The 25,995-nt window shown below is 39.6% G+C and overlaps 1 protein-coding gene across 3 annotated transcripts in view; it reads right to left on the bottom strand.

Moving 5' to 3' along the window:
* Positions 1-25,995, bottom strand: part of PPP2R5E (protein phosphatase 2 regulatory subunit B'epsilon) — a 2,371,886-nt gene that overhangs the window by 478,502 nt on the left and 1,867,389 nt on the right. For all 3 annotated transcript variants that reach the window (XM_044074552.1, XM_044074554.1, XM_044074553.1), the window contains exons 8-10: positions 15,632-15,740; positions 8,506-8,559; positions 8,374-8,424 (exon numbers count right to left, since the gene is read on the bottom strand). In XM_044074552.1, the coding sequence (XP_043930487.1) occupies positions 8,374-8,424; positions 8,506-8,559; positions 15,632-15,740 (214 nt within the window). The remainder of the gene's footprint in view (positions 1-8,373; positions 8,425-8,505; positions 8,560-15,631; positions 15,741-25,995) is intronic.

Raw genomic sequence — 25,995 nt, 5'->3', positions numbered from 1 at the left:
ACCCCATTGCTTAGGTCTGTATGAGCCTTGGGGCTGGGATCTGCCTCTGGGGCATCTGTATCTGCCTCTTTGTGGCCTGGGACCAATTCTTTGTAGGCCAGGTTCCTGTTAAATCTGGGTGGCTGTACCTGTAAGAAATCCTTAACTGTCTGCATGGATTTTGCTTTATCCTCCATTTTCTTCAACACCTCTTCTGCTTTAACACCAAACAAAGTATCATGCTGTAATAATTTTGCTTTAACATGATCAGACAGATTCTGTTCCTTTAACCAAGCATGCCTTCTAATGACAGAACCCGTAACTGTAGCCCTGCATGAGACCTCCAGTGAATCAAAACCACATTGCAAAGTATGCTTTCCCACTTGTTCAGCTGCATGTGATAAATCCTGCATTTCCTTGTTGTCAGAACATTCAGAATGTCAACATTTTCTGTTTAAGTAGTGACAGTAAATACTGCTGATATTTAAGCATATGAAGCTGACAATTTAAAGCCCTTACAGCCAAGGTAGCAGAAGTGTAAACTTTTTTCCCCCCATCTGTCCAGTGCCCTAGAATCCCTATCAGAGGGGACAGGGTTTTTTGCAGTGGAAGCCTTGACCCCTTTGGGACCCTGAGATATAGTTTCTGGGTCAGCAGCAGGGTTTTTATATAGAAATTTATGAGAATCTGGAACCCTGTAGTATCTGTCTGGCTTGGCAGGTGCAGGGGGTAGAGTCAGGAGACAGGCCGGACTCTGAAAATACATCATCTACAATGTTTACAACAGGTGGAATAGCAAGAGGCCTGTGCTGAGGAAGTAAAAGAAAATCTCTGAGCCTTTTCTTAGATTCTGAATAATCTTGGCTCTCCCAGTGAAAATGCTTCCTCATGGTATGCAGGGTTTCCCCAAAAGAATAATCCTCAGGAGGAGAGGCTGAAGGAATAGATTCTTCAGCATCAGAATCCTCATAGGGAGGAAAAGAGTATCCCTGTTCAGAAGAGGAGTCAGAGGAAATTGAAACCTGATCTGAGGAGTCATATTTTGTCTCTTGCCTAGGCCTCTTATCAGGAGGGGGATGGGAGCCCCTGATCAAGGTAATAAGGTCTTCGGCCATTTTAAGCATCTGTTTCTTAGGCATGGAAGTCTATCCAGGAGAATGCTGTACTTGTTTCTTTGTCTTTAGAGCTGTTTTAGCCTTTGTCTTTGAAGCTGAGGTAGGCTTGACATATAATTGCGTAGGTCTGAAAACACCCTCAGAAGCCGATGCCTGCTCAGCGGCTCTGGAACCATCTGAGGGAATAGTTTCCAAGGGTCCAATACCTTGAGTATCCAGAGGCCTAGTCGGCTCCATGTGGGAGTCAGTAACGGCCTGTGGCTCTGAGGTAGCGGGTGTCAGGGGCTGCGAAAGCGCCTCACTGAGAACCGGCGAACCGGTGACTGGCCTAGCGGGGGCCTCGTCGTCGGTTTTGGACCTTGGATGCCCGTCCTTTTCCTTGCGTTTTTTGTAATCTCCAGTCGTTGTCTGCTCTGACGGCATTATATAATTAAACCTTCGGCCGAAGTAATGAAAGGCAAAATCGTACCGACGCTTAATAGTGCGTTGGTTAAATCTAGCACAAAACCGACAGCTAGCAACGTCGTGATCAGGGCCTAGGCGAATACAGTAAGAATGGAAATCCTTATGAGGTATTTGCTTCCCACAAGAAATGCAATTGTTAACTTTTTCTGACATCGGTCTGGAGCAAGAAAAAAGTTTCCCCAATGGGGTACTTAGCTTTAATGAAGACTTCGGATCTGAAATTCGATTTAGAAACTATCAGGAGTCGGCTGACCGGCACTTGCAAACTGCTTTTGCTTTGGGCACCGCGCAGCAAGAAAGACTGAAGAAAATGGCGTCGGCTGCATCTTTTATACCCCTGGCGCACTGACGTCAGGGAAGAGGCGACAGCAACCGACGCCGGACCAAGACTTTGGAATTCAGGCCGACTCCCAACAGCAGGATAACCCAAGAGGAATGACTGCAACAGTGAAACATGATGAACATCAAGGAAATGTTGAAATGGTTCACCAGTTTAACAGTACAAACAAATGGGGCATAAAATGAATAGGTCCCTACACTATAACAAAAAGATGGCTACTAACAGTGAAAGTTTAACTGTATAAAAATCAACTGCAAGTAGTTGTTACATCCACAAAATTGTGTATGCATTTTTATGGAGAAAAAATGATTAGCTTACTATTCTTCTTTACAAAGTAGACTATCAGATAAAACTAATAAGAACATGGTTATCATACTTTTTAAGATGCACTTCAAAAGAATCAACTATGATGTTTATCTACCTTAAAGTTTGTCAGTTTAGGACCTATATGAACATACTAGTGAGCAAAGGATTCTGGAGTATTACTCTGAATAAAGACTCACAATGGAAATTCGCATTTACTACAGTTCACCAACAATATACTTTGGTGCAAAACGACTCACGATTTTTATCTTCCCCAGTGGTCTTTTACTAGGTAAGGCAAAGAATTTTTTAAACTGTAAATTTTGTTGTAATCCTATATGGGGAGATACACCAAGATGAAAAGAGGAGTTCCACTGTGATCAATTCTCAAAGAACTGTATTAAAAAATGATTCCACAGAATCCGAAACAATGCCCCCTTTTCCCATGAAAATGTCCAGAGTTCTACATTCATGAGAACAAAAATGTCAACTTATATTATCATGTAACAACTACTGTATTATAGTTCACTGAATAACAATTTTGTAAATGTCCTTAATTATATTTGTAAAAAAGCTACTTCTTTATTAATAAATAAAAATAATTATACCAAATGTATGCCAGTGCACATTTTCTATAGGAAATTTCACCTCATCAGTAAATATTAATTTGTTTCTATAAAAAATACTTATGAGACATACAACTGGAGGAGTTTAGCAATGCTACATTTAATTCAAATGATAAAATTATGCAAAAATATTTTGTAGCTGTGTCCAAGTGAAAGATAAATACTGACATTAAAATCTACTTACATTTAATTAATGGGATTTCACAAAATATTAACATAAAGGAGGCAGCATGATTTTACTGGCAAAGAGATGTCTCCAGTACTCGAAAAATAAAAAAAAATATTTATTACTGGCATAATAAAAAACACTCCTTTCAAAACTGATATCATCAGATACCAGGCTCTTTTACGAAGAACTTTCCTTTGGGTACAATGTACAGACTATTGTTAGAAAAAACTTCTATCTAGCAAAGTTGCTTAAGGCACATCTTCCAAGTCCAGAGAGGTCAAAACCCAAAACTACGCCTCCCTTATCTAGTTATTTTTAACCCCTTTATTAGATCATATCATAACGTTGTAACACTAGCTCACATATATTAATAGAAAAAAATATATATATACGACAGTAAGAGTTTCCATCATTACTACATGAAGAATACATATATATTTTTCTTTTTAACAATGTTCATTCACTCCAACATTACATAAATTGCTCAATTTCTCACACTTCACTCTTCCTAAACACTATTCTTCATATAGTGTTCTCATACATTCCATTTGTGTCTATGAAATTGTCTCCTTCCCTTTTCTAAAGAGCCTACCTGCAGTTCTTTTATTGCCTTTACAATATTTAAAACTTCCATTACATTTGGTTTAGGTTTTGATTTTACACTTAACCACTTCTGGTCTCCAACGACTTGGTTGTGTACTTGCAAAATTATATTCGGTTACAGATCTAGCAAAGATGACACAATTCAATTAATTACATCTTTATCAAATTAGGTTGGAATGTAATAATTTATAATATAAGCAATGCATATGTTTGTGGGTGGGAATAAGCTGGCTCCACACTTATTGGTCCCCCTTTCCAAATCCTACTGTTCTATGTTACAAACAAGCCAAAATTAAAGCAGCTAACAAGCACCAAGTTAAATTTTGTATAAAATAGTATTTATTAGTGAATAAGAAATAAATTGCAAGTTAATTTTGAATTGTCTCTATTAATAAAACAATGTGCTATACAGCATATAAGTCAGAAAAACGTCAAATTGCTTATAGTAGTTCTTAGCAGTATGGTAACACATACCACATGGTCAAATAAACTTTAAAGTTCAGGCTTAAAATCTTTTGGCCGTCAAAAAGCACCATGAAATAGTTCTGCATTATCTGGCCACTCTTTGGGGAATTCCACAAAATAGGAGATGGCACTGGATGCTGGCTCCTTTTACGAGCTACAGTCTAGATCAGTTACAGGAATCCTGGTTAAATGTCTCTATCTGACACACTCCACTTTCCCTCACTGAGAATGGATCTACCCTTCTTGAATTTGCACGTCAGAGCTGGCAAGATGCAATTTCAGAATCTTTGACTCCTTTTCCAGAGTGTAGAAAGTTATATCACTCCTTCAGCAGGGCCCTTTTCAGTGTCTTGTTTGCAAGCAGTAGGCATGTATGACTGCAGCAAGAAAGACTGGATAAAAAAAATGACTGTTGCAAAATTACTAGTTCCACTGCAGTATACATATTTTCCAGGACAGAGGACTTTGGAATTCATTTGCTCTGTTTCTGCAGTTGAAGTTCAACCTTTGCCTTAGCTGTTTATCCTATCACAAGACATGATCTTTTTCATTAGCACCACATCTTGAGAAAGGAGGGAATTACAGATATCACTTTCTTTACATTCAGTGAATTTATCAGTCCTTTCTAACCACTTGACACCTTAATGACCAAGAAGAGTGGCCTATAGTTTGACGTATTAGCTCAGTGGTTGTGTGGGTTTATGGCACCTTTTTGAGTTTGCAAAAGACAGAATACTCATTTTAGGTGTTAGATGGGTTTCAGGCACATACTACATGTTTGCTTCCGGAACATTCTAGAGGCCTCCTTGGTAGGAAAACGTTAATTGCATGCCTTTTGTTGATGTCAGGATGCATCTTTTAAATGCCCTACATTTCTCAGTATTTCTGTTACACAATATATCAGGAAATATCAAGATTAATACATAGCCACATATGAAGGCAGCATTAATAAATGCAAACAAGACATACTAACACAGGCACTATGCAAGCAATACTCAGTGGCATCAACAACAGATATAGAAATAATAAAAATAACAATATTCATGGCTAACAATATCAGCAATAGATGTATTCATTTTCCTTTTCATTCCAAAGGGATACTCCTACATTTCCCCTACTGAATGTATAAGCTACAGCTATGAGCATTCAATACTGAGAATAGAGAAAAGGAGAGTTACCATTTAATCACTAAGGCCAGTTATCAGTTTTGTATTACACTACACTTGTAAACTGTTCTGAATCATCCTTCACATTTTCTGAGCGTCTGTGTTCATTTGCTAGCATAGGTAGGACTGCTATGCATTCCTGAAAAAGGCTGTAGCTGACTAATGTGAACCCATTTAGGTAAAGCTTCACAAGTGCTTTTCCTCTATTTCCATCTGATAGGCCATCGAGGAAATCTTATTAAGAACTGTCCACCCCAGCTTGGCAGAAATTGCTTTGTTTATGCACTTTCCCTAAAACAGAATATCTTATCACCAATATGGTATTCCCTGGGGATGGCTTTTCTATCACAATAGGTCTTCATAGGTCTGGACATTCTTTTCCAAACAGATTTAGGCAAAGGTTTCTTTTACATGCTCTCTTAGATGGGTCACATATTCAAGGTCAGTAGTGGCATGCGTCAGACTTGCATCCTCTGTAGTATGCAGAAGATACAAAGGCAGAACCATTCTCCTACCAGTCATCACCTCAAAGGATGCGACACCTGTGGATTTACTGCAAGTGGCATGGATGGCTATTAATACTACAGGGTAACTTAACATCCCAGTCCTTTCCTGCAGAGCTCAAGTACTTTAACATATGGATTATGATCTGGTTTGCTCTCTTTACCTGACCTGGGGACTTTGGATGATGGGACATATGCAGTTTCCTTTGCACTCTCAAAAGTTTCCATACATTTTCTATTATTTCACTAGTGGAATGTGATCCCCTACCAGATTCTACTCTCACTGGTAACACCCAGCAAATAAAAATATGGTTGATCAGCAGTACAGCAGCTGTTTCTGTAGTGTTATTAGGGGCAGGTAAGCATACAATCCATTTTGCAAATTTATATGCTACAGTAATTAAGTACTGATTGCCTCTAGAAGACCTACTTACTGGACCAATACAGTCAAATTTACTGAAGTGGGCCAAATGGGATCAGTGCTATACCTGGTTAACAAATTCAAAATAAATTTGGAGGTCATACAAGGGCACTGTGATGCCTCCTGCCTGAAAGGATGCCCTGTGTCTAGGGTAAATTGGCTTGAACTTGCAGCATGTTACACATCCCAGTACATACTTAATACACTGCATATGTGAAGCCATTAAGCTATTTCTTTTAGTGTCTCATAAGTTCTTCTGTACCCTTTATGGGCTCCTGTTGGTTCATCATGCTCATGTTGTAGAAAGACGCCCTTTTGGGGCAAAGAGGTGTCATACTGTAGCATGACACCTCACTGCCCCGAAGGTACTACTCACTAGAATCTATGTGAGGTGTCACCTGTCCTTAACAGGAGACTGTTCTTTAACAGAAATCTATCTTTTTGGTTACATACTGTCTTCAGATCTTGGCTGTTTTGTAAGTGACTTTCAGTAAAGCTTATTCACATTTGGATTCTGAATGAATTGATAAAGCTTACCTAAAGTCTCAGCTTCTTGCTGCATTTTTACCAAGTCAAAATCAGGCTTGTCACTATAGAAATGCAAAACATGCTCCTGTCCCAGCCTTTTCTGCTGACTGGTAAATGCATCTACACTTGCTGTGACTGGAGTAAAGTCCTAACTGCAAAACACTACCATATTTACTTCCATGCTGGAATTCAGAAATGCCATTAAAAATGAATGCCTGTATTGCAATGCTTACCATTTAGCATCTGCCAATTGTACCCATTACAATTTGTGCCCAGGGTGGCTGTTCCTTTTGTCCCACCCTAGCTAGGTCTCTGTCCCTGCAGGGTACTTAAAAGTTCAAATCAGTCTATTTTCTCTTTTACAGACTCCTACATGGAAATTTTTACCTGGCATACAAGGCTCCAAATGACCATCTCCTGCTTATTTGTTAAAACTGAAAAAAAAAAGACACACACACACACACTCACACTCTATGAATCAAAACCTGTATCATAATATAAACAGACCTACTGGCAAGACACAGACCTCTCCCAAAGGATACTCTATCTCTGGGATAAACTTCTAGCCTCTGTCAAGCAGAATAGCCCTCTCACTATACTTAAATCTAATATAGACAAACTGATGGGTAACCAAAAAGCCACAGCAAAATGCTCAGCACAAAGGTACCTGCTGATCGGTATTAAAAAAAAAAAAAAAAAAACAACACCAGAGCACAGCTCCTAATCACTGTGCTGAGCATTTTGCGTTGTCTTCGTATCTGGAGTACCTTCATGTGTGTTGTCCTGCAGGGTTCGCTGTGCATTGCTGGTGTGAATTAACCATAAAGTCAACCAGAGTCTGGCCCCTCAGTCTGTTATGGAAAGGAGTAGGTAAACTGCAGCACCTATACTCATAATGATTTTCTAGAATAACACGTCTACTATACACATATATTGCATAGGTTATAGGAAACTTTACTGTGATTTTTAACACTAAAACTGTCAGAGAACTCAAAGGGCTGTCTCTAGTGTTCAGACTCTACCTAATATGTTGTATGACTTGTTTACTGGCATACAGCTAATAAAGCCAGTGCATGAAAAGTGGCAGTGGAAGTAACCTAATCCCATCTTGTTTCACAGCATGTGTCTTTCTAAAGTCTGAGAGTTTAAAATAGCTACCACCTCTGACTTGCAAGCTGGGACATGAGGGGACCTGTCCTGTACATGTATTGCTTCTACTATGTAAAGGTACTTGAAACCTTCCTTTATAATGTGCCTTATAGGTATCAAGTGATGCACAAAGTGACTCAGTACACATTTCTTCAAAAGAACACTTTTAGCAAACATCTCCTCCAGTGCAGTAGTTGGAGTAAAAATATTTCTAAGGCATTTCAGCTCCTTAGCGTCTCTTGTTCCAGTTTGGAGTTTTATATACTTAATTACTGTAGCAAATAACCCTCCTGAAAAAGAAAGGACATCCATTTATATTTCATGGTATTAAAGTTCTCAAACAATGGAAGGAATTAAAGATATTTTTAATTAGCATTCCGTTTTATATAAGTGACAATGTTAAGTCATCATTGGCTATAAAGAATCATTTTCACATAGAACTTTTGAAAAAACTGTTAATTTGAAGAATTAAATAAATAAATGAAGATGTATCTGACAGAGGCACCAATGTATTACAATTCTTAATTATCACAATTCTTACCTCCTTTTGGCTGCAGGTTTTGGGCCAGAATTTCAATAAACCTCGAATAACCTAAATTAAAAAAAAAAATTATTACAACAGGACTAATTTAAAACACAAGTATTTAAAATCTATTAATTTTATAATACTTACCGGCTCTGTGAGTGTTGGATCTTTTTCTAAAAACTGTACAATGCAGTAGGCCAGCTGTATTACAAAAATAATGTATTACTATTTCTACCAGTTTACATTTTGTTCAGACATTCAGTAAAATTAGTTCACATAACGGGGGCTTGCTGGCAGCTCTCTCATCAAACACAGGAAAGAAATAGTTTTGATCATTCAAGTCAGATGTTGGGGTCACCAAAATATACTGCAAAGCTAAGGTACTCCATTCTGTATATCCATACTGTAACTTCTGCCAGTAAAATGCAATGACCTTACTCAACTATGAAGCCAGCTTAAGAAAAGCAACTGCAATAATGTTTCTGTAGGCATGGGAAGTAACAAAAGCATAAATGGCATAACAAGACAGAGAAAGAAAATTATTCATTTTAACTAAACTGTTACATGTAAGTAAAGGCTCTCTGCCCCACTAGGACTTCTTCCTGCATGTGTGGACCACTGCAAAAAAGGCCAACATCACCATGTATCCACTTTAACACCTTATGTTGCCTCTTTCACGACTCTTCTCCTCCCAAAGTGGCACTTTAATTTGAGGTAGGAAGCCATACTGTAAACATATAAAAGAGAAGGTTCCCATACCGGCTGCATTCAGCTGACTTGACAATGCCAATGTACTATAAAGTGCAGTTATGCCATATAACTCGCACTCATCTTACTTGGCAAAATCTATGTGGGTCCCCTCTAAAAGTGGTGCCAAAAATCACCTAGTAGCTCTATATCCAGTGAATGAACATCCTGTTCACTTCCTGAAGGTAAAAAAGGGTACTTAAATAACACATATGCTTCTTTCCCTTATCTTCTCTATCTTCACCTGGAACTACAAGCACCAACATTGTGAACTGCAGTTTAACCGTACCGCTGGTAGATTGCCTGCAACCTAGCACACATGATTTTGTTTAACAAGGTACATAGAAATACTCACAATGCATAATCTGTAAAGATGAGCCAGTGAAAAAGTACAGTAAAGCTGTGTACACTTACCATAAATGTAGATGTTCGAGTGTATTCACTGTTTCAGTCATTACATTTGGATAATCTGCTGGCAGGTTGCCCTCAGGTCAGCCTGAATTCCAAAGTCTTGGGTCCTGCTTTGGTTGCTGTCTTCTCTTCCATGACATCAGGTCATCAGAGGTATAAAACATGCAGCCAACACCATTTTCTTTAATTTTTCTTGCCCTCGATGTCAGGTGCCCCCCCAAAGGTAGCAATATTATATATATATATATATATATATATATATATATATATATATATACATGCATCAATATAAACTTTACCTTCATCTACAAGCAACCAAATAGGTTGTAGAAGACAGAGAAGTAAAGATAAACTTTAGAATGACAGGGGAATGGCAGGAGGGTAACCTGGAATGCAACAGTGAATACACTCAAACATCTACATTTATGGTAAGTGTACACAACTGTACTATGTTCTTCGTGTTTCACTGTTGCAGTCATTACATTTGGGTAGAATCCCACAGCTATGGTTGGGAGGCTGGAGCGAAACAGCATTGGGTGCGGCTATAAGGCCCTGCAGTACTGCAGTGGTAAAGCCTGCCATGGACTTAGAGTAAAGAGGCAAATGGTAATGCTTTGTAAAGGTGTGAACAGAACTCCAAGTAGCAGCCTCTAGAATGTATTTGGTTGGTACTCCTCTGAGAAAGGCTGCTGAAGTAGCTGCAGCTCTGGTGGAATGAGACCTAATGCCCTTGGGCACAAGTTTACCATGGTGTAAGTAGCAGAAATGGATGCAGTGGCTTATCCACTTTGAAATTGTCTGCTTTGAAATAGCCTTTCCTTCTGATCCTGCAGCATATGACACTAGTAATTGCTCAGTTTTTCTTAGAGCTTTAATCCTGCTCAAGTAGAATATTAGCTGTCTGTGTACATCCTAGTAATGCAGAATTAGCTCCCCTTTGTTCTGCGGATTTGGATAAAAAGTTGGCAAATGAATTGTTTGGTTAAGAGCCATACTGGAAACCCCCTTAGGCATAAAAGTAGGATTTGTCCTCAGAGACGCCATGTCTGGATAAAATATGATAAAAGGCTCTACAGCCATGAGGGCCTGTAGCTCTGAAACTCTTCTTGCTGAAGTAATTGCTAGTAGCAGAGCTGTCTTCCATGATAAGAACTTTACATCAGCGGCAGCAGCTGGTTCAAATGGAGGCAGGGTGAGCTTTTCCAACACATAATTGAGGTCCCATGTAGGTAGTGGTGATCTTCTAGGAGGCCTTAAATTGTTGGCTCCTCTAAGATACTGCTTTATTAAAGTATGAGAAAAGATCGGTGGCTCTGTATTGTAATGAGTCGAAATGGCAGAGGCATGGATTTTGATTGATGAGAAAGACAGGCCTTTGTCAAGCATCTCAGTCAAGTATTGTAATATCTGAGGAATATGAGGTTCTGCTGTATCAGTTCCTTGTGCTTGATTCCAAGCACAGAATCTCTTCCATTTGTCAGCATAACATTTTCTAGTACTATGCCTTCTGTCTTCCAAAATGACATCCATCACAGCTTTACAGAGAGTTGTCATTTGTATGATTACATGATTAGCCATGCTGCCAGGTTCAGAGTCTGTAGTTGATTGTGCAGGATCTGATTGTTTTGCTGGGACAGTAGTTGTGGTCTTTGAGGCAAGGTCCAAGCTGGGTATTGAGACAAGTTCCTTAGGATTGGGTACCAGTATTGGCGGGGCCAGTACAGGGCAATTAATATCATCTTTGGCTTCTCTTGTCTGACTTTTAGGAGGACCATGGGTAGAAGAGGCAGAGGAGGAAAGGCGTAAACTGAAGGAGAGAGCGTCCACTTTCCATGCTTGTCTGTGATAAGTCCTTGTGCAGAAACTTTTCAATTGATAATTTTGAGGAGAGGCAAATAGATCTATGTCTGGGCTCCCCCATTTCTCTGTTATCATGCTGAAGACTTGTGGATTTAGTTTCCACTCGTGAGGATCCATAAGGTTTCTGCTTAAATCGTCTGCCAAAGTGTTTTGATTTCTTGGCAGGAATTGAGCTTGAAGATGTATTTGGTAGGTCAAAGCTGTGTCCCACAGTGCCATGGCTAATCTGCAAAGGGGGTATGAATGTATGACCCCTTGCTTGTTTATATACCACATGACTGTGGTGTTGTCCGTCTTTATCAGTAGTTGCCCTGGATGAAGTAAGTCCTTGAAGGCTGTTAGGGCATTTTGAACAGCTAGCACCTCTTTCTGGTTGATATGTAGATGCATTTGTTTTGGTGCCCATATGCCCTGAATGCATCTTCCTGCCATGTGGGCCCCCCCAGGCATAATCTGAGGCATCTGTTGTTAAGGTTTGGCTGGCAGGGGGTAGAGTGAAGGGCCATCCCATGTTTTGGTGACAAGCCTTTGCCCACCATAGAAACTCCTGCTGCAGGCAGGGAATGAGAGGAATCATTGTTTCCAGACTGTGTGAATGTTGACTCCATAAAATTTTTAGGTACCACTGCAGTTTCCTCATATGCAGTCTTGTATATGGAATTAGCAGGATGCAGGATGCCATGAAGCCCAGAGCCTGCAGAATTTGTCTTGCAGAAGACTGTGCTTTTGTTGCCATCAGTTTGAAGTAGTCAGTTGCCTTTGTTTGTCTGGCGTGAGATAAGCCATCTGGGCAGCTGTATTCAAGCTTGCACCCAGGAATGTTATCTTTTGAGAGGGTACCAGTTGGGATTTCTTTTCGTTTATTGTGTACCCTAGATATGTTAGAAGCCTTTTCACAAATGCCAAGTGTCGAAGAAGGGTGTCCTTGTTCTCTGCTTGAATGAGACAGTCGTCCAAGTAAGGATATATTTGTATACTTCTTTGTCTGCAAAATGCAATTACTGCTGCCAGGCACTTTGTAAAGACCCTGGGCGCAGTAGATAAGCCAAAGGGCAGTGCAGAGAATTGGTAATGCATCAAGCCAGCCTTGAATCGGAGGTATCTTCTGCATGACTGTCTTACTGGGACATGCAGGTATGCCTCTTTTAGGTCTAAAGTTACCAGCCAAGCATTCTTGCCCAGCATGGGCAGAAGCTGCTGCAAAGTCAGCATTTTGAATTTTGGAATGTCCAGGTATGTGTTCAAAATCGATAAATCCAGTATTGGCCGCCAGGCTTTGTCCTTTCTGGGTACCAAGAACAGTCGAGTAAAATCATTGTCCTTTTTCCTGTTCTGGTACTGTCTGAATAGCCCCCATATCCATGAGTGACGTAACCTGTTTCCTGTGCCTCTGCCCATTGATTTTTTGGCAGATCTGGCCAACCATTCGCCACTGGCAGAGTGTGGAAATGGAATCTGTATCCCTGTGATACGATGTTTAGTACCCACTTGTCCTGGGTTATTAACTGCCAATTTTGAGCAAAAAGTGCTAATTTTCCCCCTATGGGTGCTGCCAAAAGATAAGTGCTTGGTGTAGGCAGAGGGAAGTCATTGGGATTGCTTTCTGTAGGTTTGCGATTTATCTCCTCCAGATTTGGAGGTGGATGCGCCCCATTGCTTTGACCTATATGAGTCTTGTGCCTGGTATCTGGAACACTTAGGGCATCTGGATTTGCCCCTTTAAGCTCTGTCTGACACAGGAAAGGACCAATTTTTTGTAGGCCAGTGGCTACTGAATCTTGGTGGCTGCACTTGTAAAAAGTCTAACAGTTTGCATAGACTTAGCTTTGTCTTCCATTTTCTTTAAAACCCCTTCTGTCTTAATACCAAACAGAGAATCATGCTGTAAAGGTGCATCTAGCAATTTAGCTTTAACATGATCAGGCAAATTTTGTTCCTTTAACCAGGCATGCCTCCTAATCACAGATCCAGTAACTGCGGCCCTGCAGGAGGCCTCTAAAGAATCAAAACCACATTGCAAAGTATGCTTTCCAACTTGTTCAGCTGCATGCAATAATTCCTGCAATTCTTTATTTTCTGCACATTCTGAAATCAACATAATTTTCTGTTTCAGCAATCCCATAACATGTTGTTGGCACTTAAGCATATGAAATTGACAGTTTAAGGCCCTCATTGCCAAGGTTGCAGATGTATAAACCTTTTTTCTCCATCTGTCCAGTGCCCTTGAATCTCTGTCAGAGGGGGTAGGATTTTTTGCTGTTGAGGCCTTAACTCCCTTTGGGCCCTGTGAAATAGTTTCAGGATCAGCAGCAGGGTTTCTAAATAAAAATTTATGTGAGTCAGAGACCCTGTAATATCTGTCAGGCTTACTGGAAGCCGGAGGTAAGGAGTCAGGGGTCAAGCTTGACTCCGAAAATACATCATCCACAATGTCTAAAACGGGGAATGGCTAAAGGCTTGTGCTGAGGGAGAAGGAGGAAATCCCTGAGCCTCGTTTTTGACTCTCCCAGTGAAAATGCTCACTCAAAGTATGCAAAGTTTCTCCAAATGAATAATCCTCAGGAGGAGATGCAGATGGAATAGACTCCTCAGCATCAGAATCCTGATAGGGAGGTATAGATAATTCCTGATCAGAAGAGGGATCAGAAGAAATAGAAACCTGATCTGAAGATTCATAATCAGTGTCTTGCCTAAGCCTCCTATCTGGAGGGGGATGGGTACCCCTGATCAAAGTAATAAGGTCTTCAGCCATTTTGATCACCTGTTTTTTAGGCATAGAGGCCTGTGCACATGGCTCATGCGTTGTTTTTTTAGTTTTAGAAGTTGCTTTTGTTTTTGGTTTTGCAGCTGTCGTCGGTTTGATATACAAATGTTGAGGTCTGAATACACTCTCAGAAGCCAGTGCCTGCTCAGTGGCTCCGGACTCATCCAAGGGAGATAAATCCGTCCGTCGAATACCTTGAGTATCTTGCGGCATGCCGGACTCCACATGGGTGTCGGTAGGGGCCTGCGACTCGAAGGTAGTGGGTATCAGGGGCTGCGAAAATGCCTCACTGAGTACCAGCGACTGGCTTAGCAGAAGCTTTGTCGTTGGTTTTGGATCTCGACTGCCTTTCTCTGTCCTTTTCTTTTTATGTATTCTGGTAGTCGGATTGCTATCCGAAAACATTTCTGGGTATTTAAATGTTTCCAAAATACTTTGATGCAAAAATATACAGACGCTTAATAGTGCGTTGGTTATATCTAGCACAAAACCGACAGCCAGGCATGTTGTGATCAGGGCCTAGGCAAGGAATAGTGTATAAATGGAAATCCTTATGAGGTATTTGCTTCCCACAACTTATGAGGTATTTGCTTCCCACAAGTAATACAATTATCAACTTTTTCTGACATCGGTAAAATGCAAGAAAAAAGTTTCCCCAACGGGGTACTTGGCTTTAGTGAAAACTTCGGTTCTGAAACTCAAACTCGAATATTAGAGTAGTCGGCCAACCGGCACTTGCGAAATACTTCTGCTTTGGGCACCGCGCGGCAAGAAAGACTAAAGAAAACGGTGTCGGCTGCATGTTTTATACCTCTGACGACCTGACGTCATGGAAGAGAATACAGCAACCGATGCAGGACCCAAGACTTTGGAATTCAGGCCGACTGAGGGCAACCTGCCAGCAGATTACCCAAATGTAATGACTGCAACAGTGAAACACGAAGAACATCAAAACAAGTATATATATGCCGAACAGCAACAGTAATAAACAATTAAGTGAACTAACTGTACTTGGAGAATGGTTTTCCATTTGTAACAGTTATAAGCAAAATTACAGCTGGAAATATATACTCCATACTACTTATCTACAATGTAAAATACACAGACTGGGTAGCAGTTAATACACTAACGACTAAACCTAAGCTGAGGAGAAAGCTAACAGAAAAAAAGTCACATTGCCTCACCCTAAGCACTTAACTTTTAAACACAGATGTATTTTTTTTTCTTTTACTTAATCTTAAAGAAAAAATGCATTTAACAAACAAACCAAAACCAGGAAATATATGCACAGTACAATGCACAATAAATTAATGAAAATATGCTGTTTTAACTGTTGAAGAGTAAAAAGTAATATTATAATCAATTAAGACATGCCAAATGAAACCTGTGAGGATGCACAAGAAAAACTGTATTTTATCAACTACAAAGTTAGAGTAAAAGTTGGTGCTCTGTTTTGAAATGTGGATACATGAAAAGACCAAGCAGACCTACCTGTGCATGGAATAAAGATAAACTCCTGACTGTATGCAGTGGAATAAGAACTTTCACCAAAAACTGTTTATGTTCTGCCTTTAATGGCAATGCAAAGCCATTTATTATGCTGGAATAAAAAAATAAGCTATGTTAATCTTACTGCCTGACACATGCATCCTAAGCAATAATGTACGAAATGGTTGACCTACAAACTTAGAAATAATCAACATAATGTATTGTCAGAAACTCCTTCAGACAGTTGCAAACCAACAAAGCATTGTTCAGAGAAATACTGCAATCAAAGGGAAAAAAAAAACAACAATGATGAAATCATTAATTTAGTCCAGCATGCCAGAGCATGCATCATATTAGTTCATGTAGCAGAATGGAAAAAAGTGAAACGATGCTCAGTCTGTTGGATGCTACATGCATTTCAAAGCTTTTTATCTGACATTCAGTTAAATAAAGTTTTATATCTGGATTCTAGAAGATCTACTATGTTTCATCTATTCATGTGTTTTCACACTTAAAATTTCTTTTTTTATGAACCCATTACTTTACAGGTATAAAAAATGATGACTAATTTTTCAAATGACAGCGCAAAAATGTTATAAATTATACAATAACAGTTGTCGACTTTTCTTACACTTCAAGGTAGGACTTCATAAAAAGCAGTTTACTGTTTTAAAATAACTGCTGGACTTAACAGAATGCCATCCTCTCACAGTAAGTTTCTACACCACAAAAATACAAACTGTGTTTAAGTCTTTTAGCTAAATCAGTCCTGAAAGCCTTGAAATCCATTACTCTAAACCTGCATTAAACTAAACCAGTCAACAAACCATCTTGTAAGTCACAAAAATATACCGCTGAACAAGAAACGTCTCTAGTTCCATCTTTAATAGCCACCTCAATCTGGGACTGCCTTACTGACTTTACTGACTTCTGGTAGTGTGTAGTGGAACAGTTAGATTAAAGAAGTCAGATACAAATCTGAGACCTGGTTGATGCCTGGCCAAGAGGGAATACATTTATAAGATCAAATGTCCAAATTTTGAAGATTGCAAGATTGGCTAAAATGGTGAAAACACAAAAGCCTGAAGTCATTTGCTACTGGATTTTTTTTTTGAAACACTACAAAAAAGGTAGTGTGCTGTGCAAACTCACAGTACAGGTGGAACTGTTTTTTGCCCATTCCCCACTGTAGTGTGATCTGTGATCTCTGAGTTGGTGTGTGTATGTGTGTGTGTGTGTGTGTGTGTGTGTGTGTGTGTGTGTGTGTGTGTGTATAGATATATATATATATATATATATATATATATTTATTTATATGGGTATGGGGAGTTGCCCCCCCCAATAGATGATGTTTTTGGTCGATCTTACAGGCTTCAAGATTTGGTTATTCCATCTTATAAATGTGTATCAGGTATGAGTACAATGAAAGTCTGAAGTGAAATTAGCTGAGAAGCAACTCACTGACAGCTCCTTGCTGAATCCTTCAGTCTCCAAAAACACAGTCCTTCATGTGGATACAACATACTCTGAAGTACTATGACATCATCACTGGTTATATCTAGCTCACTTAAAGCCTATAGTGCCTTTCTTGTATACTTGCAGTTACCATTCATAGCTTCTTTTTGCATCTAGACCTTTTTGGGGGGGCTCATCTCTCTAACTAGGTGACTTACCAGAGAATAGTAGGCAATTTTAGAAATGACAAGAAGTTATTAACAACATAACACTAAGACAATTAATCTACAATGTCCTGTAGTAGAGAAATTAATCACTGTTGAACATTTACCATTTGTAGTTATGTTCATATTTTTATAACTGAAAGACCTATATGCTATTGAGGGGCATGGTGCAAAATGTCATAGTGGAAAACATGAAAATTCATTGTCAATGTCCATTTATATCACACTCTATTGGGGGGGAGGGGCAACCCTACATACCCATATAAATATATATATATATATATATATATATATATACATACACACACACACACACGCACACACACATACACATATTGTTAGTTATTTGTTAGTAATTATGAAACGTTTGAGCTATTAAGTATGTATGGAAATACACAAGTGAAACTATTGCATGGCATTAGGTGATGAAGAAAACTGCCACTGATATTTGTACTGTAAGTTGCACATCTTGAATGATATGTAGTGGCTTCCCAATCATAACCTGCTTATGTGTTTGGGACAAGGATGCCAAGGAATTTACCTCAAGAGTGTAGCTTGAGAGGTGAATTTCTTGGCATCCATGTTGAGAACACACAATTTAAGGTTAAGTTCGGCAAACTGATCAAAATTCTTTGTACTGCATGCAGCTTTATCTGCTCCATGTACTTTTATGGGGGAAAATCACCAAGTGTTTTCCCCGACTTTCAAATCCATAGAACATTTAACAAGTGCTGTCAGAGAGGTAGTGTAATTTAGTCAGTTACATTTAAACTTGTCTTTAATGCAACTCAACTCTCTAGACTTTTGCAGGATGTCCAGATTATGGCTTCATATTTTTGGTCTATTCTTCATAAAATATGTGGTTTTCAGACAAACCACTAAGTACTGAAGTCACTAAATAATGACATACATTTGAGTTTCAGTATTTGCATCCTTCAGGAAATGGATGCTAACACATTCTGTTATTCCAGCAACTGATTTTAAGGAAGTTGGGGGCAGGTTACTGGTAAGGACAGCAGGTAGAAACAATTTTTTTGTTTCTGCCACTGTCATTTGACAGGTCAGCAGAGACAGATTTTACTGCCTGGTGCACAACCCAAGCTTAACAACTTTAGTAGGGGGTGCTTAACATTTGTCACGGTCGGATCTTGTGCCATTCTGGCACTTAAATGGTTTGTCTTTTTGCCAAAAAGTGCAGTGCCATCCCATTTGGTAAAAACTCTGTACCCATGAACTATGACATAGGCAGCAATTTACTTAACAGTGAATGTGTGATAGACCTTGGAACAAAGGTGGACAGTAGTCTCTCCTTTGATAGTCACATCGCCACAGTAGTCAGGAAGTTCTTCTATGTGGCACACCTCATTATAAAAGGGTTATCATCCAGTAAAAGAGAGATCAATGTTCCCCTCTACTCGACACTCGTTAGACCCATTATAGAGTACAACATACTTTTGGAATGTACCTCACAAGACATCTGCAGCAGCTGGAAAGGCCACAGAAGTACCTCAACAAAGAGGATTACTGGCCACAAACAAATGCCCTACACTGACAGTCTCAAAAAACTCCAGCTTTACTCCGTAGCATATTGCTTACTCTGAGGTGATCTCTGTCTAACATATAAAGCTATGTCAAACCCAGCGCTGTTGGACATGCTACACCTAAAGGAATCCCAATCCCTCCAAGCTACACACTCTAGGGACCTAAACCTTGTCACCACAATAAACAGGACATGCTGGAGGGATAGATTCCTGTCCCAGAGACTTCCCATACTCTGGAACAGGCTACCCATCTATGTCAAGCAAAGTTCTTCAATAGCACTCTTCAAGAAAAATCTTTATGAATGGATGGGAAATAGGAAATACACCTCAGGGATCACTTCTGTGTCGCTGCTCGATAGTGGCAAAGGAAAATAACTTTCTTGCCAGGGAACCTTGTTGGCTAGGCTTACGCAGGCCCTTGGGCCGATACCCTAGTACTTACCTATGAACCTAATATCAGAGCAAAATCGGCACACTCCATGCACTACAATACAATTAAGCTATGTTTGTAAATATATCAATAAATATGCACTCAGAGGAATTTCTTGCTGCCGTGTAAAACCTTATGTCTGATTAACGAAAGTGTTCTAACAATATATATATATATATATATATATATATATATATATATATATATATACATATATATATATTAGTTACAATACAGATTGCACAGTTTCCAAGATGTGACAACGTTTACAAAAGTTTAGCAAGAAATATAACTCTGGGTGTGTGTGCATTATAATGCATTATAGTATTTACATTTATAGCATTTATGGAAAAACTATGAATGCACTATTATCACTGTAAATAATACTTTGTACTGATAACATTGCTATTTGTTCAATTTTAATAGCTTTTTTTTCACAAATTATTTACATTTGTTTATCTTATGCTTTTAAGTTGAGTTTTCAGAAACTGCTCTGAAAGGCAAGGATTGTATAGGCTTGCTGGAGGTATGACATTCTACACCACATAGGTGGTAATGAGCTATTAGGGGGTGCAAGCAGTCTTCCACATGCATTGGGATTAGGGGAGTTCCCTTAATCTCTTTCTGGTGGCTTTCATCTAACAATTTGGTTAACTGTTCTTACATTATTTTTCTTTCATCTGTAGGACACTTTGCAGGGGGACCAAGCCCACTATAACAGTTAACCATCTGGATGTGAAACAATGCAGACCACAGAGGAATGTGGGTACAGGAAATGAAAAATGTACCTCTTTGGATTGCACTACTTGCAACTGGCCTAGACTGGCAACAGACTTATCAAAAACAAAATCTTTGGTTATTAAAACTAGGAAGTGGGTCAGTGGAATTAAACCATGTTCATAAAGAACAGTTACGGAATTAGTCAAAGAAAATGCATTTTAGAGGGGAACATTTCAGCACTGTATAAACTGGCCAAGAGTAGTATATAATACTATTAAAACGTCAAGTAAAACGCAGTACAACCATAAAGAAATGATGGGCTACATGGTGGTAGTGACTGTCCCTCTAATCCAGAAAAGTACTGCTGTTCCTTAATATAAATTTAAGAAGTATACTAAACAAAAGCCATGACATCCATGCACTAATTGACTTAAATTCCCCTGACATAATCATTTTGAATGAAACTTTGTTTAAGCCACATGTCAAGAACAATGAAATACTTCCCCCAGGGTTCAACATATATAGACTCGATTGTCAACATAAAAGTGGAGGAGGTGTAGCAATAATGTTTAAACAAAATCTAGCCCTAGAAGTTATCAACATCACACTTCCTACATCTGACAATGCAGAATTACTCATCACCAAACTGAATATCAACAACAACAAAACACTAATCATCGTGGCTATCTATATCCCTCCAGGAGATAACACTAGCACAGTTGAAGACATACTTCACTGGCTATCCACAACCTTCCACCAAGAAATCATAATTATGGGTGACCAACACTGACCAGCCACCTACAATTCCAATAATCCATCCAGTTTCATAAATCTATATGGTTTCTCCCAGCTCATACAAAACCCCACAAGAATAGACAAAACCTCCACCAGACAATCCATCCTGGATTGGACTCTCACAAATAAAAATAACACACCCCTTCTAGCAGGATGCCTACCCAGTACCGTAAGTGACCAACTATCCACATACCTAATCAGAAACAATCTTAGTCCACCTAGACAAGTAGTCTATAGGCTAATCCGCAACAAGAGAAAATTTAATACCCACATTTTTAACTCCCTCTTCCGACAAATTAACTGGTCCCCCCCAAAACACTACACTAGATGACGTTGTTCAACACTAACACCACCTTCCTCAACATCCTAAACAGCCTGGCCCCCTGCAGAATAGCTAGAATAAAACATCACCACACACCCTGGCTTATTAAAAGAAAGGGACAAGGCATGGGAACATTGACTAACTAACAAAAGCAAAGACAACCTTCTACTTTTCAAACAACTTAAGAATAAAGCCAAATCCCAGATAAAAGCTGACAAAAAAGCCTACTACATCACTGCACAGCAAAGAAACAAAAACAACCCCAAAAAATTCTGGGCCACTATAAAATTCCTGCAACCTGCTAGTACGTCTACCCCCAATCCTACCACACCCCCATCAAATAACAACATTGCAACACAATTCAATTCCTTTTTCATAAACAGAAGTCACTCACTTATTGACTATGACCAAAACATCACTACTACAACCCCTGTAGTTAACAATGAGGGTTGTAAACTCCTTCTCTTTAACCCCGTCCCAACTCATACCATAAAAAAAACTACTCAGTAAGCTCAAGCCCACCAGCCTAGCTGCTGACAACCTCCCATAAGAATTCCTCAAAGCTGCCTCCGAAGTGGTAGCCTACCCCATTTCTATCCTCATTAACTGGTCTATCTCTGAGAACCATGTCCCACTAATCTGGAAAGTCTCCAATATCGTCCCACTGCATAAAGGTTGCAACTCTACCGAGCTTACTAATTACAGGCTCACTGCCATTCTTTCACCTCTCTCCAAAATACTAGAAAAATGTATTCACTCCCAGCTTCTAAACTACCTCCTCTCCAATAACCTCCTATCAAACACACAACATGGTTTTCGCCCCCACCACAGCACCACAACCGCCCTCCTCAGTCAATTTTACTAACACAATAAATGAACACAGAAATCAGAATAAATGTAACTCATCCATCTTTCTAGATCTCTCAAAAGGCATTCGACACAGTTTCACACCAAAGACTGCTGTCAGAACTGGCCACATTACATCTCATTCTTCCCTAGCTTGGTTCCACAGCTATCTAACCAAATGCCAGCAGGCTGTTAGATGGCAACAGGAGCTATCATCTTTGCTCCCTGTTAACATAGGAGTTCCACAAGGCTCCATATTAGGCCCCCTACTTTTTACCATCTTCACAAATTAACTCCATAAATCCACATCTCCCGCCTCTGTCATCCAATATACAGATGACTATTCCCTGATATGCTCTGCCCACTCTCTAACACAACTACAGGCTATAACACAACAATGCTTCCTAGAAGTAGAATCCCGACTAACTAACCTCATACTGAACCCAAACAAGACCAAACTCATGCTCTTTCTCCTCACCAAAATACCCAATCCCTCAGCCAATTTTCAAATCCACTCCTCCAACAACACAATCATAAACACCAGCTCACATACCAAATTACTAGGTGTCACAATTGATAGCAAATTAAAATTCGACCTACACCTCTTTCAAACCATTAAAAAAACACATCAAACTAGGCTCTCTTTACAGAATTAATACTTTCCTAACTAGCCATTCTAGACTAAGCATCACCAACACTCATCTCTTATCTACTGTTCTCTATGCATCTTCCATCTTTACAAACCTTAACAAAACTGACCTTACCAAACTTGAATCAGCCTGTAATAAAATAGCAAAGTTCGCTACTAGCTCCCCATATGGGTCTCACCACTGCTCTGCCCTACAACAAATAAATTGGCTAGAATTCCCACAACTAACCTATACCAAACTTGTCTTTACTCACCAAGTAATATACCAGTCAAACAGAACCCTGGCCCTACAACAATTACTCCAACCATATGCCAACACTCGGCAACTCTGATCCTCACACAAACCACTCCTCCAAGTATCCAAAAGCAACAACGAAGCCGGGGACGCCCTCTACTCCCACCACATTTCTAAACTTTGGAACTCAATCCCTCAACACATCCTAAATGCTACCAACCTACACCTATGCAAATCTCTGCTCAAAGACCATCTCACTAACAACTGGTTCTGCACCTGCACCAAGCCAGGCTAATACCACATAAGCCCACATCAAATATCATCCCCTAAATTTTATAGTTTCCATATATACCCCACACCCACTTGTTAACACCACCTATCAGCGACCTACAATAAGAGTATAATTTGATAATTTCTTTTCTTTTGTAAGGGTATACATATGTACACGTATTAAAGTATACTCAAATGATCAACTAAAGATGGATCCCTGCCCTAAAAAAAAAAAAAAAAAAAAAAAAAAAAATTATATATATATATATATATATATATATGACTTTACTGCATTGTAATAACTTTCTCCTTTTCATTAAAGTGCCTTTTGTATATTGTACTTTCCTTACTGCCTCTAGATATTTCTGTTAAATTATATGTAAAACCGACACTGTACCTGTCAATGTTGTTCTTGTTTTATTGGAGCTTTTGTCCCCGGGCCTTCATTGAAAATGGGCTCACACCCAGACGGACTATCCCGGTCAATAAATGTAAAATAAATAAATAAATAAATACTCTACACCTTGACACAGGTGGGCAAATGTATGTATACTTCAAGCAGTTATCTGCAGAGACACAAGGGAAAGGAGGACAGTTTATACATGTCAGCGGGAAAGTACAGTTGTGTACACTTACCATAAATGTAGATGTTAGAGTGTATTCACTGTTGTAGTCATTACATTTGGGTAATCTGCTGGCAGGTTGCCCTCAGTCAGCCTGAATAACAAAGTCTTGGGTCCTGCGTTGGTTGCAGTCTCCTCTTTCATGACGTCAGGTCGTTAGGGGTATAAAACATGCAGCCAATGCCATTGTATTCAGTTTTTCTTGCCCTAGATGTCAGGTGCCCCCCAAATGGGGAGCAAAAAATATAAAAATAAACAGCAATATACGTAAATGCACTTTTATCAACATAAACTTTACCTTCATCTAAAAGCAAATACACCACAAAGGCTTTAGAAAATAGTGAAGGAAAGAGAAGTTATAGAAAAAGAGGGGATGGCAGGTGGGTAACCTGGACTGCAACAGTGAATACACTCGAACATCTACATTTATGGTAAGTGTACACAACTGTACTATGTTCTTCATGTTTCACTGTTGCAGTCATTACATTTGGGTAGAATCCCAAAGCTATGGATGGGAGGATGGAACTAAATAGCATTAAGAGCGGCTTTAAGACCCTGCAAAACTGCAGTGGCAAAGCCTGCCCTGGATTTGGAGAAGAGGCAAATGATAATGCTTTGTGAAGGTATGAACAGAGCTCCAGGAAGCAGCTTCTAGAATGTCTTTGGTTGGAACTCCTCTGAGAAATGCTGCTGAGGTAGAGGCAGCCCTGGTGGAATGTGACTAGATTCCCTCGGGCACAGGTTTACCATGGTGTCAGTAGCAGAAACTAATGCAGTCGCTTATCCACTTAGAAATAGTCTGCTTTGATATAGCCTTCCCCTCTGATCCTGAAGCAAATGCCACCAGTAGTTGCTCAGACTTTCTTAGAGATTTGGTCCTATTTAAATAGAATCTTAGTTGTCTGTGTATGTCCAATTAATGCAGAATCCGCTCCCCCTTTTTCTGCGGATTTGGGTAAAATGTTGGCAGGTGAACTGTTTGGTTAAGAACCAGACTGGATACCACCTTAGGCATAAAGGAAAGATTGCCCCTGAGGGATACCCTGTCCGGATAAAATGTAATAAAAGGCTCCACAGCCATGACAGCCTGTAGTTCTGAAACCCTTCTTGCTGAAGTGACTGCCAAGAGGAAAGCTGTTTTCCAAGATAAAACGTTTATATCCACAGAAGTTGCTGGTTCAAAAGGAGGCAGGGTGAGTCTTTCCAGCACAAAACAGTGGTCCCATGCAGGAGTTGGTGATCTTCTGGGAGGCCTTAAATTTTTGGCCCCTCTAAGATACTGTTTTAGCAGAGGATAAGAAAAGAGGGGAGTGTTGTAATGAGCCGAGTTGGCAGAGGCATGGATTTTTATTGAAGAAAAAGACAGGCCCTTGTCAAGCATCTCAGTCAAGTATTGTAAAATCTGAGGGATATTTGGTTTTGCTGTGTCTGTTGCTTGTGCTTGGTTCCAAGCAAAGAGTCTCTTCCATTTATCAGCATAAGATTTTCTAGTACTAGGCCTTCTGGCTTCCAAAATGACATCCATCACAGATTTACTGAGAGGTGTTGTTTGAATAACTAAATGATCAGCCATGCTGCAAGGTTCAGAGTTTGGAGCTGAGTATACAGAATTTGATTGTTCTGCTGAGACAGTAGATGAGGTATTTGAAGCAATTACCAGAGGGAGTTGAGACATATTCCTTAAAATTGGGTACCAGTGCTGGCGAGGCCAGTCCAGAGCAATCAGGATAATTTTTGTTTTTTCCTGTCTGACCTTTAGTAAGACCTTGGAGAGAAGAGGCAGAGGGAGAAAGGCATAGACTGATAGGTTTTTCCAACGGAAGGATAGAGCATCCACTTTCCATGCTTATCTGTGATAAGTCCTTGTACAGAATTTGTCCAGTTGATAATTTTGGGGAGAGGCAAATAGATCTATGTCTGGGCTCTCTCATTTCTGTGTTACCATGCTGAAGATTTATGGATCCAGTTTCCACTTGTGCGAGTCCATAAGATTTCTGCTTAGGTCGTCTGCCAGAGTATTTTGTTTTCCTGGCAGGAATTGAGCTTGAAGATGTACTTGGTAAGTCAAAGCTGTGTTCCACAATTCCATGGCTAGTCTGCAAAGGGAAGCTTGTTGGGAAATCCAAATGAAGGTCAGAAACTCGAACAAAGTGCTTTGTTCAATACAAGCAATATTTATTCAATACAAGCAATATTTTTTGGGCTTGTTTTTCCATCAGTTTATTGGGTAGTCTGCAAAGGGGGTAGGAATGTGTAT

Source organism: Protopterus annectens, chromosome 6.part0 (assembly GCF_019279795.1).
Source record: "Protopterus annectens isolate FY-2018-M chromosome 6.part0, PAN1.0, whole genome shotgun sequence".
NCBI classification, from domain to species: Eukaryota; Metazoa; Chordata; order Ceratodontiformes; family Protopteridae; genus Protopterus; species Protopterus annectens.
The sequence above is the reverse complement of the archived record's forward strand: the minus strand, read 5'-3'. Positions and strand labels throughout refer to the sequence as shown.